Consider the following 16,637-nt stretch of genomic DNA (forward strand, 5'->3'; position numbering starts at 1 on the left):
TTTTTTTTTTTCTTAACATATCTTGCATTATTTGTCTCAGAGGTACAGATCTGAGATTCAACAGTCCTGCACAATTCACAGCTTCAGCCTTGTTCTTACCAAGTTTTCCAAAGTACCCAGCCAGAATCCTGGGGAAAGGGGAACAGGCAGGAGAAAGGTTCTAGGGAGGAGAGTTTGACAAGACTTCCCTAGATAAGACCCTTCCCCTTTACCCCTCCTCTTGAGAACTACTGGTCTGAACTATCCAAGATGACTCACCCCTTTTCCTATGTGACCTTTAAACATTTGAGGATAAGGAAAAAGAAAAAAAAAAAAACAAAAACAAATACACAATAAAAACAAGTTCTTGAATCCAGAAGGCAAAATCATGAGCCCATCTCAACCTGACCAGTGTGCTACTGCATCCAGCACATTCGCTCAAGGAAAGCAGAGGGGAGGACACACCTCAGTAGCCCAGAAAAAGTGTCCCATCAGAGGCGCCCAACAACACACTGTACTCCAGCCCACAGCTCCAGCCCCTCTCTAGCCATTTGGCCAAAACTAAAACAAAACCAAGCCACAGTAGGCCAGCCTCATACATCATCAGGGCAAAATACCAGGGCTGACATGGGGACCAGGGCTAACAAAAAGTCCAAGAGGCCTTAGTTTCACAAACAACAGACAGTTGCTTTGTCTCGTCATGTTTCCCAATAAAAGCTGCATTCAGAACACTTCTTCCAAAGAGCACAGAGGCCAAGGAATGATAACCTTGAGGAGCTGTGCTGCCAAATGGCCCTCAGAGGCCCAGCTCTTTCATCAGCAGGGAGCGGCCAGGATCCCTCCCCTCCCGGGGTCACAGCGGGGCTGGGCGCTATCTGCTTCTGCAGGGTGCCCATCTAGACGAAAGCCATTTTGTGCTTTCCTTTTGGTGTCGTCTTCCAGGAACACTTGCGATGGTCCTTAGTATCAGGTTACACCAGGCAATACGGTCACCATGCATGCCCTCTCCTACTTTCCTCGATTCCCCTGACAATTTCCACGAAAACAAAGTCTACATTATTAGCAGGACTCCTTCCATTTTTCCACTCCAGCTTTCCTTAGATTCCCTCCTCAGACCCCCAGTACTGTCCATTGCACCCTCACGGGCAAGTGTATCCACAGTTAACAAGTGTTGTGTAGGGGGCAGCCTACAAAACCTACAAAACACTAGAATGTCTTATCTACTCCACCACCCTAATCCTCCAACCGTCCAACCACTCTTCTCTTGATGTTCCAACCAACATCAAAAGAGCTTACAGCTCTCATCAAGGAGTTTCTCGCTCCTGTGACATGAAGCATGATCTTTTTTCTGCTTGGAGTATCTTTCCCTACCCTACCTCCCTGGTCGCTTGGAAAAATCCCTCATAGGATCTTCAGCACAGAATTTATCTCCTCCAGAAACTCTGTCCTAATGCCTTTCCTCTGAGTTCCCCAAATACCCTGTGCATGGCTCCATCCCTGGACTTGCCATATGGTATCATAATCACGGATTGAAGAGACTCCCCTACTTGACTCTGAGTTCACTGAGGGCAGGGACTGGGATAAAGGCATCTTTGTATCTCCAGCATCGAGGGCACACTCCATAGATGCTTTTGGAATGAATGCATGCGTAATGGATCAAGACCAATGGAGGAAGTTCATGAGAACTCCTCTTCTTCCTTCACACTGGCATTTGGCAGAGGAGGCTTTCTTACCACTGTGAGGTAAAGTCAACAAACTCTTCGGAGAATTTATCCGCCGGGAGTTGTGGCGAGGGTTCCTCGACCACCTGTTTGAGCTGCTGGAAGGGGGTTCCCCAAGAGTCGTAGGGAAACCGAAGGATCGCCAACTCAATCTAGAGGGGAGAAAAACACAAGGGGACAACCGCTGAAACGGAACTACTTTAGGGCATCTGCTGGACTCTTCTGTTCCAGGAGAATCCGAGGGAAATACAGAGGTGAAGTTCATGTAAAACTTGGGGAGACATAAACTAACAGTATGTTCTCTACTCTTCCCCAGTTCCTAGTGCTAGGGAGTTTTGAACATTATCTTACTGGAGGCAGCCAATTAAGCTTATTTATAACTGGGTCCTCACCAAAAGCAACTGTGACACTTCATAAAATTGTAAGTCAGCAGTATCAAACTTCGGGATGGAAAGCAACCGGGTGTTTTCAATGTTTGGTCTGAAAAGTTATTCTCGCCCTAAGACTTTTACAGAGCTGTGTATCTGCTGCCATCTGCAGGTCCCTTACTGGAATGAAAAAAAAAACAAACCCTAGGACCAAATGACTGATCTTTTTTTGGATTTGAGGAAGGCCACTTTGCCATTACAAGATCATCACGTGTATTCTGGGCAGGGATGGGAAATAACGCACAGGATTTAATCAGCTGCTGTGCCTGGGAAGGAGCCAGGACCACAGTGGATAATTCCAGACCTCAGTGACACACTGAAAAAAATGTATGTTCACCAAAGTTACAAAGGATAACTGTAGGGCTGTGCCGAAGGAAATTATCTTGTTTGTTACTATGTCCTTTGGCTGTATCTGACCTCAATGGCCAAGACCTCTATCAGAACCATATTCTGGGAAACACAGCCTATGTCCTGGATAACAGCTCAGTCAGGGTCCACACACATGAGCACTCCTGGAGTAGCTTAAACTTCATGCCTAGATGAGAATAATTTAAAGCTATAGGCAGGATTCGTTTTACAGATGAGGATAGTAATACAATGCATGGGACTCCATCAGTTTACTCAAGGGCCCACGCCCAGTTAGAGGTGGAATAAAGAGAAAAACTGGGTTTGCCCAATCCCAGTGCAGTCTTCCCACCACACGACCCTGCAGACAATCATCATTCCAAACCTCCTGCTCCGTCCAGCAGGAAAGGATGCTCAGGACCCACAGGTAGGGTGTTTGCTTTTTGGTCACAAAACCCACCCCATTTCAGCTTCATGCCCAGAACCTCACAGTCCAGAATGATCATCACACGTTACCATTGTGATGCCCAGACTCCAAATGTCAGACTTCACACTGTATCCCTTCTGATTGAGCTCTGGGTTTATTCTTTCAGGCTGCAAAGGAGACAGAAAAAGACAAATGAGATGACACTCTTAGCTCGATAAAGTCTCCGGGGGTGGGAGTGTCACCAGCTGCCAAGTGACTCGTTTTAAGCCTGTTAGCATGCCTCCCAGGCCAAGAAAACTCACTAACTACAATAAATATCAATGCCTCCGTGGGATCTTCCTCATTCTACAGGAGTCTTCTCTTGGAGACAAAAAGGGATCAAAGTCCCTCACGATTCAAAACTCATTAAAAAAAAAAACTAGTTTCAATTTTGCCTTAAGATGAAATAGGATACACAGTATAAAGTTACTTTGCCAGTCTAGAATTTTCCTTGTTAAGAACCCCAACAGTCCAGAATTCAATAGTAAGAATCCACAAGAGTCACCGGGCTACTGTCTGAGATTAGCTCAACACCAAGGGGAAGGTTCTCAACCCAAATGCAAATCTATTTCAAAACAGAATACAGAAGCCCCTTAATGTTAAAGGGGGTCCCAAGGTCTCTGCCAATGGCAGTGAATCTTCCCAGCCATGAGCATCTCTCATCTAACTGACTTGTTTGGGTCATTTAAATTGTTTACTCTTCCGTCCCCAACAAACAGGATAACACTCCCCGGCAACACAGGGTGAAAAATTTGTGTGGGCTGTATGTATTACTTATGTGTTTCTTTTTTTCAAGTAATAGACCTCCTTTACTCGAATTTTTAAAAAATAATATGTTTGAAGCAAGTGACTAAGGATTTCAGACAGAAAATACTTAAGAAAAAAATAAGATGCAGAATATTTCTTGCACCGTAAGCACATTTCCATTCTCCCTCTGTGGCCATCCATTTCCTATTTCCTGGTGAGGTTTGTGGGCGGCTGCATTCCCAGATGCCTCCCCTGGCTGCCGTACTTACGGCCATGTACGGTTTGCATCCTGCATCAATAGTTTTAGCAACAGAGTCTACAAGGTAGCCACTGATTCCAAAATCGCACATCTTTACTTGGCCCAGAGTGTTGATCAGCACGTTGGAAGGCTTGACGTCTGAAAGTAAGAACAACCAGGAGCCCGTGATCCCAGCCTGCTCTGAAGATTCATGTGTCCACCACCAGGGGGCCTGACATCTCACCTTCCCTGCTCTCTGAGGCCCTCCCTGACTCCCACTTACATGCATCTTACTGCTTCCAACTTGATTTTCTATTTCATGTTTTGTCCTTCTTGCAGGATTGTGACTCCATCAATAGGAAGGACTGTTTCCTCTATTTATCATCTGCATTGCCCCCATAAGTGTAGTAAAAGCTTAAAAAAATTATTACTGAATCAAATGCCCCGTTCCTTGGGCATGCATAGTCTCGATGACGCAAAATGAGTAAGTTCTAGAAATCCACTGTACTACATTGACCCCATAATAAATAATACTGCATTGCACACTTAAAATTTGCCACGAGGGTAGATCTCATCGTAAGTGTTCTTATGACAACAAAATAATTTTTGTAAAGCCCAGCTCGTCATGACCTAATGCACAGTAAGGGTAGGAGTAAACAGACCGCGGAATGATAAGGCAGACTACAGTATAAACATACATCAAATCTGATCAAGGCAACCAGTTTCGATGGAAGCATCTGCAAGAGGTGTGTCTGAGGTCACATAGTGAAACTCATCAGGAATTCAGATATTCCAGACCACAAAGCATACCCCCAAAGAGATAATCATTGTCATCTCTGGATAATGGACTTAGAAATTACAGTTAACTTTCTTCCCTCGTGAGGCTTTTCACAAAGGACATGTAATCAGCAGAGTAAGTTATTCTAAAAACACTAAAAATCATCCTTTATAATGTTTTCCCTTAAACTGAATGGTAGACATGCAAATTTTATTATTTTTATACTCTAGGTATATATTTTGATACAAATAAAATACTTCCTAATTCTGAAATAAATCCTTAAAAATTAAGTTTCACATGTGTGGATAATCCACATTCTTCTTCCCATCTGGATTCTTTCCCATTTCCCTCCCCCTCTTCTTCCTCCCTGTTTTTCCAACTTCTAATAATCATAATTAATGATGATAATAACAGCAATAACAATAATAACAGGCACTCTGTGCAAAGCATTTTACATCACTTTGAGGTTGACTCAGACAGTTTAAGAATTACCAAATCTCACTACCCCACCAGCTATCCATACCTTCCACTAATTCTCCTTCAGACTTGGTTGAGTGAGTGTCTTCTAAGAAGTTTTCCTTGACTATAGTCACCCAGTGCTAATCATTTCCTTGCTCTGGAGTTTACCTAAGCACTTCCACATTTGGTAATTTGGTATTTGTAATGTGGTTGATTTTTTCCATGTGTTTGTTGTACATTGGTCTTATTTCCCTATCAAGAATCCCTTTGTGGAATTTTAATTAGAATATGTTTTGTTTTCATATACCTCTCAAGGCACCTATTATAGTGATGCATAAATGGTAGGAAAATGATTATAAGTGATAAATGGATAGATGGATGAAAGATGGAAGAATGGATATATGGATGGATGGATGGAAAGATGACAGGCCAATGGGGAGAAAAAAAGAGGAGGTAGAGGAAGAAGAGATAAATCAGTTTTTTTCATTTTATCCTGCCTCCTGCTGTCTGAAAAACCTGTATTTTATACCAGAACTTTTCATACTTTAAGGTATACAAAAATTACCTGGGGATCTTGTTAAAAATGGAGAGTCAGGTGGTCTGGGGACCCATGATTCTGCTTTTCTAAGAAGCTCCCAGGCGACAGTCAATACTACAGGCATTTTTACCTTATTCTCTAAAATTCTCAGTGGGGTAATCCCAGAGCTGTGCTTGGTAACAGGTGTTTTAGATTCAATGTAGGTGCACTAAAAAGCCCATGTCTTCGTATGTCCTCAGACAAGATAAAAAGCAGCTACTTATATGATCTCCTGTTCCTTTGGGAAGGAAAACCCCTCAGTTCTACTGCCTGACTCATTTCCACCTATACCCATTGGGGGAAGAAAAGTCTGGGTAAAAGAAATGGATGTTATAAAAGGAAGAGTCAAAGCAACTCCATGCATGCTTACCTCGATGAATGACAGAGAGCTTACTGTGTAAGTGTTCTAACGCTTTTACAATCTGCAAGAGAAACACAAGATAGATTCTTCTCCATCATTGGAAAGAAACTGAATGTTAGGTATACCCAGGTTTATGATCCCAGGCTTAACGTCACCAGGTGAGGTATTTTCTCCAATAGCGGTGGCCCTATCCAGGAAAATACACAGGTAGCTACACTTATTGACCTCCACCCCCCAGAGAGGACCGGATCTCACAGTAGAAAGGATGATCTCGCTCATCTAGCCGGTGTTTCATTTGGCCTCCAGCATCTTCTTTTCTCTCTACCCTCATGAGCCTCAATAGCCATTAAGAGAATAATCTTTCTTTCCATTTCATTTTCTTCTGCTTCTTTCTATACCCTATTAGCCTTAAGAAAACATTTAAAAATCTACAAATGAAAATCAAAGTAAACTAATATCAGACTATAGACACCAGGAATGTGGTCATAGCAGATGAAGGTGCTGCTTAGAGGCATTTTAACGGAGAGTTTACCAAACCAAGTCAGTGGTAGAATCTTCGACACAGCGCCCAGAAATAAAAGCATTCAGTTACTAGTCCACAGATGCACTCCTGCACTCAACAGACATGTGCTATTGCTCACATCCAGCTAGTGTTTGCTCACAATAGGGAATCAAGACACATATCAGGTCTAGACTTCTCATATGCTCCCTGTAGTAGAGTTCATGATGTACTCACAGAAACTGCTATTTTCCCTAAGATGTCCTCTGGAATTGTTTGGCCTTTATCGATCACTTGTTTGTAGAATTTATCTAGCGACGTATCCATGAGCTCCATGCAGATCCAAACATCACCCTGGAGATAAATTGGTTCAGAGATTGTTGGAGAGGACAGAAAAGGAAAAGAAGGGGAAACAGTTAACACCTGTCGGGAAAAACCATTTCTTACTTGAGTTTTCGGAGGACATGTACAATTTCCCTTCAAGATCTCAAAGGAATTTACAAACAAGCAAGTTCGTTTCCAAAAAGCCAACCAGCGGAGAGCCAAGCAGAACCTGCATGTGATCACCTACTCCTTGATAAAGAGCATGATCTAAATACTAACAGTCACTCCAACTATGGAAGGAAGAAGTTACGAGAATAAAAGGCACAGTATAGGGAATATAGTCAATGATATAATAGAGTTATATGGCGACAGACGGTCGCTACACTCACTTGTGCTGAATACCTATAATGTAGAGAGAAGTTGAATCCCTATGTTGTACAACCTGTAACTAATGTGACATTGTGTGTGACTCAAATTTTTAAAAAACATTTTTAATAAATAAATACATCAGTACTATTAGTCACCAACAATAGATCCCCAGAAATCCAGGCCTTCATGGTTACTGTCCTCTAGGGATTAGGTCTGCAGGCCTACTCCATGTCTGACCTCCCACCCGGAACAATGGCAATCATTCATCCAAAAGCTAGTCGAAGCCTCAAAATCCATATCATGGGAAAGTGAAAGCGGAGGTAAAGCAAAGAGATAAATGTAAGCCTCCGGGGTACATTGACAGCGTAAATAAAGCTTATCATTTGGCCAAAAGACCACAGTATTTCAGATTTTAAGAAATCTGCCTAAATTAGTCCATAGGCAATTGATAGAGATAACCCATGCCAAAATAAACAAACCAAAACAGAAAGGAGAAAGGGAGCCTCAGGGTCTTCAAAAGGGCTAGACACATTTGGAAAGACTCTCATTTCAAGCCAACTTTGCGTCAGGGCATGTCATCACTGCCAGAGCAGAAATCGCTCAGAGAAGACACATCAAATGAGAAAGAGTACCAGGATTGTGCATCGTGTTCATGTGATTAGAGAAACACCTTTTTAAGTCCTTGTCCTCCCCAGATGTTGAGTTGAAGGATCACCTACCTCCCGGAAGAGTGCACCATAAAAGGTGACGGTAAAAGGACAGTCCACTGTCCTCATGGAAATATCCAAATCCATCAGTAGCCTTTTCTGCTCCTGGCTATTTACTGTGGCCCGGATCCGCTGAATGGGAATGCATGGAAAAACGTATGGTTACTGCTCTGAGGATGAGTCAGTTAATAAGGCAGGGACCTTAAGGAGTCCCATCCCGAAAATACTACAAAACTCATAGAACAAGTTCTAGCAACAACCTTTCAAGTATTTACCCTAGTGATTAGCTATTTGTAACAAATGAGAAATAAGGAAGACTTTCAGTGGGTTTCCTGAAAAATCCCTGGCAAGAAACAAACTGATAATATATTTTGGAAAGTGTGCAAATGTTGGTGAATGTACTTCCTTCCAAGTCACAAAAACAGCCTGCTTTATTGTGTTATGTCTGTTCAGTACAGAGACCAGAGTATTCGTGACTTTGTGGCTAACTCGGGATCCCACAACAAGATCTAAAAGCCCCTCTTTGGGAACAAGGAAGAATATCTGGACTAAGTACCAACTGTAAAAGAATGGACAGAGCTCTCAGAAATGGATGGAATCAAGCAGAAATGGAGAGACTGTTCATTCCTATCCCAGGGCTTCTGAGAGAAGAGACACCTGTCACACCAGCAAATGCAGAATTAAAGAAATACGATTCTGTCATTAAATGACAGTAAAGATATAGTATCACGAGGCTTTCATATTTTTGGCCTAATTAGCAAAAAGTCTGAAGAAGAACACATGGCAAAATCCAAAAGGTAAGGGAAAGATATCTCCATTCTCCAAAAACAAAGGGGTCCCAGCCTTCTGACCATCTACATTCTTAAAAGGCCCAAATCCATGAATTCATGTACAGACGGTGGATCCCCAAAGCCCCTCGAGCATCTACTCAAAAAATATTCAATGAGGGGCACCTGGGTGGCTCAGTTGGTTAAGCGTCTGCCTTCAGCTCAGGTCATGATCTCGGGGTTCTGGGATCGAGCCCTGCATGGGGCTCTCTGCTCAGCAGGGAGTGTGCTTCTTCCTCTGCCTCTCCCCTCACTTGTGCTCGCACGCGCGCTCTCTCTCTCTCTCTCTCTCAAATAAATAAATAAAATTAAAAAAAAAGAAATATGCAATGATTCTAAATTTCTTTTTCCAGCTCAAAAATGATGCAAATTCACTCAAGATGCATTTTACCCTCCTTTTTTCCACAAACAGACACAATCTTCTCTCTCAATTCTGATTTCCTCATTTTCGGGGACCGTTCTTTAAAAGCAACAGAATATGAGAATAAAAGAGACTTTTGAGACATAACAACCAAATGCAGTATGTGAACTTTTATTTGGATTCTGATTTCAACAACCAGCAGGCAAAAAACAAAACAAACAAGAAAAAAACATGGTGATGATCCAGGTAATTTTAATTTGGAGCTGGTATTCCATGACATTAAAGAAGTATTGATAATTCTTTTAAGTGTGATGACATGGTGGTTACATAAAAAATTAAAAGGAGGGGGTCAGATTTATCAGTTAAAATAAAAAACAAAACCAGTAAACACAACTCATACCAAGGAAGCATTTTCCAGACATTTGGAGGGAAATACTGTTCCCTACAGATAATCTTCTTTGTTTGACCCCATTGAAGATTGTTTTGCTTCTATGGAAAGAACTGTTTGGCAATTGAGATGGACGAACGTATATACCACAGACAGAACACGTTTGGGGAGCATCAACTCTACCTTCACCGCCATGATCTGCCCGCTGGGCACGTGTCGCATCTTCTCCACCACCCCGTACGCACCTCGCCCCAGTTCCATTATAGGCTCCAGGTCATCCGCCTTCACCTCAAAGTTCTACAAGAGAGAAAAGTAATAATGCAAGAGTAAAGAAAAAAATAAAGGACATAAACTACCTCGTCCTCTCTCTGGCTTCTCCTGATATTCTAAGGGTTATTTCTGGTCCAGAAGCTTCTGGTCTAGAAGTTTTATCCAAGCAGCCGCTGCAAGCAGGAAGCACCAGGACATGTTCAGACTCATAGAGTATGTCACCTGCTTGTCACGGGCAATACAGAGATCCAGCTCCAGCTCAGCCTCCAAACTCACTTTGAGCTATCTACAACGGCTCCTTAGCCCTGCCCCCTTCCTCATACATTTAATCCATTTGCTGACTGATGGCAACTAGATCTACCCTTGGACTTTGAGAACTGCATCCCAAAGCCAATCATCTACTCCCCTCAAATACCTTCCATCAGGGCAACACTAGCCTGATTTCAACAAGGCATCCAAAACAGCAAGAGCACCACCCACTGCTTCTGCTTAAACTCAAACTTTTGGACCCATCCCCTGACGGCATGTTATAGAAAATAAATTTTCCGATGGCCAGTCAGAAAGCATATATGAGAAATGGTCAAGATATTAACTGGCAAACGTGATTTTTTTACCTGATTTCCAATAGAAATGCAAGCTTTAGAGTCTAAGTCTCGAGGTGGCCTAAGAAAGAAAAGGAGGAAAAGAAAAAACATGAGGTATTTAGTCAATTATGCCCTTCCCAAATCATATACGACTGGAGAGAGTTTTCCTTAGGGGTAAGTTGGAAGTTCATCAGTAAAATAAAGTAGCAAAGAAGTGTTAATCGTGTGGGATTTGGAATAAAATATATTTGGGTTTAAATGACTTCATCTCCAGGGTGCCTGGGTGGTTCAGTCGGTTGAGCATCTGGCTCTTGATATCTGCTCAGGTCATGATCTTGGGGTTGTGGGATCAAGCCCCGCGTTGGGCTCCATGCTCCGCTGGGAGTGTGCTTAAGATCCTCTTCCTTTCCCTTTATCCCTTCCCATCCACCCTGCCCCACGCTGGCTCTCACACTCTCTCTCTCTAAAATAAATAAATCTTTAAAATAAATAAATGACTTAATCTCTTTGACTGTCTATTTCTTCTTTAACATGAAGATATTAATATATCCTGAGATATTCCAAGTAAAATGCTTAGCAGAATGGCTGGCATACAGTAAATATCCAATGAATATGACCTAGGTGTATAGAATTATATAAATAAACGTACTATTCTAGTAAACCCCAAACTTTTTCTTTCATCCAAGAACACCAATGTGCCCAATTATTCCATCACATTTTCCCATAATTTAAAAAAGTAATAATAATTAGCATATGGTTATGTTAACTCACAAAATCCATAAACCATAATTCCAAATCTCTCTAGTCCCCACGTTCAGAGATGGAAAAAGGCCCAGAGAGGCAAAGTAACTTGCCCAAGGTCACAACACTAACCCAGTGACTTGCCCAAGGTCACAATTAACCCAGGTCTCCTGGTTTGCAGGTCAGAGTATTTCCTGTTCTATCAGGCGTATAAGACAGTTGTGTTATTTCTTCCATACACAGCACACACACTGTCCAGGGGTCATCTCAGCACCCAGAGGTTGGCTGATTTTGTGTCTCCATAGAAAAAGCACACGGTCCCCTCATGTGCATGTATTTCTACTACTTCAATACTAGCTGGGTTGATATCAATCCACTCAAGAGAAAGATGTTTGGCTTTGGCCATGCAACTAACTAAGAGCTTCGAGAAGGATTTTCGTGGAATAAATGCACCAAAAGTATCACCACCAAAAGACAAAAGAATTCTGGGGCTGCCAGAATCAATGGTTGGACCAAAAAGACCCAGGTCTTCCTAAGGGGACATTCCATGTAGAACTCTCTAGAAACATATAAGGGAAAATGGAAGGAAGGGAAGATGATAGGAAGGGAGAAAAGAATCATATCCCATGACAATTTTTCCCAACCCTAATGTGTTATAATTCTGCCCCTTCTTCTGAAACTAACTAAATAAAACATTAAGGAAAAATGGGAATATAAACACAGATATAAACATAAATTTAAGGTTTTAATGGCAAGCCCTCCCTCACCTCAAAATCCCTTTGAAATGCATAAAATACCTAAAATAAAGTTTTTCTGGACTAACTTAAAACCAGGAACTGGGAGGGAGAGATACAGAGGAAAACACACACACACACACACACATACACACACACACACACATCCCAGTACACACCAGTGATGTTTTTATATATCTTGTGTTTATAAGCAGGGAATTTTTCTTCAGAAATACGTTCCAGAGGATTACATTTCTAAAGATCTGATTTCTCATTCTCAAAATTTCCAAAGCGATTTTTCTTTCATCATCAATGATTTGTACTAATTGCAATGGAACTCTGAAATAAAGACAAATATTACTTGAAACATGTGACTACCATAAACAATAAAAAATCTCTTGCAGCTGTTCAGCACCCTTCCTTTTAAAAAGTATGAAGCATAAGGATAATAAATAAATAAATAAATAAATAAATAAATAAATAATAAAAATAAAAAAATAAAAAATAAATAAAAAGTATGAAGCGACAGGAAAAGGGGCTTCCTCCCTTTTCTTGCCACCCAAGGAAGGCACTGGGTAAGACCTCTTCCAGCTCTGGTATTCCAGTATTCATATGGGGCTTTGCAAATTACAGCCTGTGGCCCAGCTAATAATGACTGTTTTCAAGTTTAAAAAGTTGTTGGAAAACAGACTATGAAGAATATCCAACTGGGGCCAGCAGGGCCCAGGTAACCTGAAATATTTACCAGTTGGCCTTTGTAAGAAAAAAAAAGTTTGCTGAACTCCAGCGTTGTACTAACCTTGCGGTATATACCTCTACCTAATAGGAGGGGGTCATGCAATTTTCCAGAATGAGAAAAATGTAACCCACAAAAGCTGAGATTTGCTAAAGCCAGACAGCCCAACAGAGCTGAAAATAAAACTCATGCCACTTGAATCTCAGTCTTGACCTAAAGAGAAAGGGATATAGGCTGAATCAAGTGCAATGCTTTATCTACATCTCATTTAATTCTTTAAACACACACACTCTCTCTCTCTTATGAGTATCATTACTCCCATGGTCCAGATGAGAAACCGTTTGGCTCAAAGTTTAACTAACTTGCTCCCAAGTCGTAAGGCCATGATTTCAGCCCAACTCTGATTGAATCCAAGGAACCTACTCCCAACACCCAGGGCCCCTCTAATGAAAATGATCAATCCACCCAACCCTGAGGCCTTTGGGCTCATCAAGTCTGCCAAAAGCATCAAATGATGGGGCCAAGGCTGACGGCTCATATTAGATTCGTTGACACTGTGTTCTGTCCAGGGCTGGGCATATTAGTTTGTCTGGGGCACTGAGTCTCTGCAGGAGGTTAAACTGTGGGTGTATGTTCTCTGTTGCTTATTCAATATTTTAGTCCTCTGGGGAAAGAAACAGGCTTATTACAAAATTCCTTCCCTGAAAGGTCAAAGGTACTCCAAAGGTCACGTAGTATTAGCTTTTTGGAGCCTGAACTCTTACCCATGAAATGATGCTCAACTGTTCTGACCACCTGATCTTGTACAGGTCTGTTTTCTCACTTATAAAGTAAGAGTAACACAGACTGACTGCCTCCTGAACTTCTTGGGAGGGTTAACTGGAGTAATACTCACTAGCATAGAATCAATTCAGAACTAGCTGCTGCCAATCAAGTATGGGGACAGCTCAGAAACCTGAGCCAAAGACACATTGGCATCAGTTACTCAGAGAAAGAGCTCAAGCAGAGGGACCACACACACAGAACTAGGAAGAATGGACCTCTGTCCCAGGATATTTATTTTTGTGTAGTATAGCAGAAGGCAGGGTATAAATTGTACGAGTCACCAAGCCAACCCTAAAAAATTGCCAAGAGAAACACAAAATGTGGAAGCTACTTCTTTAGGACTATGAATATAAGCATCAGTATTAAAATACTACTACTACTACTAAGGCTCTCCCGGAGCTAAAGTGGTCTAGTCTACAAAATAAAGTGATGCTCTTGGCTTTACGCAGTGAAAAAGAAAATCAATTAAACACATTCAAAGTTTATTCTACCACAGGAGGGAAAGACAACACAGAAACTGGGTTTATCCTTGCACAGGTTTTTACTCATTTGTTTACACCAAGGTAGGATTTATTGTGGCTTTCATAAAATTCATAAAATACAGAAAATTAATATAAATTAGAAGAAGATGAGGGCTAAAAGTTTAAAGAGAAGGAATATAAGACCAGTGGGAGAGTGACATAGGACTGTACCCCAAAATCAGGGCGCCTCGGTGGCTCGGTCAGTTGAGCATCCGACTCTTGATTTCAGCTCAGGTCTTGAGCTCAGGGTGGTGGAATCGAGCGCCAAGTCGGGCTCCGCACTCAGCGGGAAGTCTGCTTAAGTTTCTCTCTCCCTCTCTGTCTGCCCCTCCCCCCTCTTGCATGTGCACTCTCTAAATACATACATACGTACATACATACATAAAATGTTTTAAAATAGCAATAATATTGATAAACCTCCAGCAAGACTGACACAGATTACAAGAGAGAAGGCAGATCTCCAGTCTCAGGAAAAAATAGGATATCACAACATGTCCTATAGCCATTCAAAGAATAATCAGGAAATACTGTAAGCAATGTTCCTCTTATAAATTCAACAACTTAGAAAAAATGGACCCATTCCTTGAAAACCAGCAACTGCACTAACTTGAAGAAACAGGTCATCTGAATAGTCCTGTAACTATCACAGAAATTGATTTTGTATTTTAAAAGCCCCAGAAAAAAGAAATATATCGGCTCATTTTGTTTCACTGGAGAATTTTAGCAAACATTTTTTTAAAAAGAATTAATACAGATTTTACGTGTCTACCAGAAAAAAAAAAAAGAAGAAACTCTTACCAATTCATTTTATGAGGCCAATATTACCTTAATGTCAAAACCAGAAGATAACAGCATACACTCCCCCCCAAAAAAGAAGAACAACTCAAAACAACCACTACAGACCAACATATCTCATGAACTCAGACACAAAAGTCCTCAACAAAATTTCAACAGATTGAATCCAACAATGTATTTAAAAAAATGTACCACAACCAAATGGAATTTATTTTGGGCATGCGAATCTAGTTTAATATTTAAAAATCAATCACAATGTGGGGCGCCTGGGTGGCTCAGTCATTAAGCGTCTGCCTTCGGCTCAGGTCATGATCCCGGAGTCCCGGGATCGAGTCCCACATCGGGGTCCCTGCTCGGCGGGAAGCCTGCTTCTCCCTCTCCCACTCCCCCTGCTTGTGTTCCTGCTCTCGCTATCTCTCTCTCTCTGTCAAATAAATAAAATAAAATAATAAAATAAAAAAAAATCAATCACAATGTAATCCATATCAACAGTACAAAGAAGAAAAACCTATGATGTGTCAAGTGAGGCACAAAAAAGCACTTAACAAAATTCAACACACATTAACAATAAAAACCCTCGGTACCCCACAACTAGAGAGGAACTTTTTCAAGCCTCAATCTACAAAAACCTAACATCATGCTTAATGGTAAAGATTGAACACTTTCCCTCTAACAACAAAGCAAGGTTGCTTACTCTCACCAATCTTATCTGACATAGTACTGGACATTCTTGCCACTGAAATAAAGCAAAAAAATAATGAAAGTTTTTAAAAATACAATTTGGAAAGGAAGAAAGAAAACTCTCTATTTGCAAGTGGCATGATTGTAGACATAGAAACTCTATAAAGAATCTACAAACACACACACAAAGAATCTACAAAAATGCTCCTAGAACTACTAAGTGAATTCAGTATGGTCCCAGGATACAAGAGCAACAGAGAAAAATCTACTGCATTCCTATACACTGACCCTCAACAGGTGGAAACCAAAATTTAAAATGGAGTATCATTTATAGTTGCTCCCCACAAAATGAAATACTTAGGTATAAATCTTAACAAGCCCTACTGTAAAGAGTCCGTATGATAAATACTGTAAAATACTGATGAAAGACATCAAAGAAAATCTAAAGACTTGCAGAAATCTACCAGGTTCATGGATTAGGAGACTCATTGTAGTCAAGACGTCAACTCTCCCCAAACTGATCTAAAGGTTACACGTAATTCCTACCAAAATCTCAGCAAATTCATTTATAGACATAGACACACTGATTCTAAAACTAATATGGAAAGGGAAAAGCCCTAAAATAGCCAAATTATTTTGAAAAACAGAACAAAGTGTGAAGCAATGGGTTCTTAAAATTGTCACCAAAAGCATAACCCGTAAGAGGAAAAATTGCTAGATGGGATTTCATCAAAATAAAAGGATGAAGAGACAAATTATAGACTGAGAGAAAATGTTTTTAAATCACATATCTGACAAACTCCTTGTGTCTAGAATATAGAAAAGAACTCTCAAAACTCAACATTAAAAAAGTAATCTAATTAAGAAGGAGGCAAAGACGTGCACAGACATTTCACCACCAAAGATATACAGATAGAAAATAAACACCTAAAAATACTCAGCATCATCATGAGAAAAATAAAAATGAGAACTACAATGATACAACATTATACATCTATCAGAATGGCTAATGGGGCTCCTGGGTGGCTTAGTCAGTTAAGTGTCCAACTCTTAACTTCAGCTCAGGTCATGATCTCAGGGTTGTGAGATCGAGCCCAGTGTCAGGCTCCACGCTCAGCGGGGAGTCTGCTCAAGATTCTCTCTCTCTCCCTCTCCCTCTGCCCCTCCCCGCAACTT

At 41.1% G+C, this 16,637-nt stretch overlaps 2 protein-coding genes across 5 annotated transcripts in view; both read right to left on the reverse strand.

The window, feature by feature from the left end:
- LOC115940510 (ATP-binding cassette sub-family A member 10-like) overlaps positions 1–16,637 on the reverse strand; it is a 587,693-nt gene that overhangs the window by 343,085 nt on the left and 227,971 nt on the right. The window lies entirely within an intron of this gene.
- The window catches only part of MAP2K6 (mitogen-activated protein kinase kinase 6), a 106,556-nt gene that overhangs the window by 13,447 nt on the left and 76,472 nt on the right, over positions 1–16,637 (reverse strand). For all 4 annotated transcript variants that reach the window (XM_006732060.3, XM_031026723.2, XM_081804638.1 and 1 more), the window contains 8 exons: positions 10,459–10,507; positions 9,758–9,871; positions 8,011–8,130; positions 6,836–6,952; positions 6,109–6,160; positions 3,956–4,083; positions 2,990–3,067; positions 1,713–1,852 (listed from right to left, as the gene is read on the reverse strand). In XM_006732060.3, the coding sequence (XP_006732123.1) occupies positions 1,713–1,852; positions 2,990–3,067; positions 3,956–4,083; positions 6,109–6,160; positions 6,836–6,952; positions 8,011–8,130; positions 9,758–9,871; positions 10,459–10,507 (798 nt within the window). The remainder of the gene's footprint in view (positions 1–1,712; positions 1,853–2,989; positions 3,068–3,955; positions 4,084–6,108; positions 6,161–6,835; positions 6,953–8,010; positions 8,131–9,757; positions 9,872–10,458; positions 10,508–16,637) is intronic.

This window comes from Leptonychotes weddellii, chromosome 15, assembly GCF_054177405.1.
Source record: "Leptonychotes weddellii isolate Sample4059 chromosome 15, ASM5417740v2, whole genome shotgun sequence".
In the NCBI taxonomy this organism is placed as follows: Eukaryota; Metazoa; Chordata; class Mammalia; order Carnivora; family Phocidae; genus Leptonychotes; species Leptonychotes weddellii.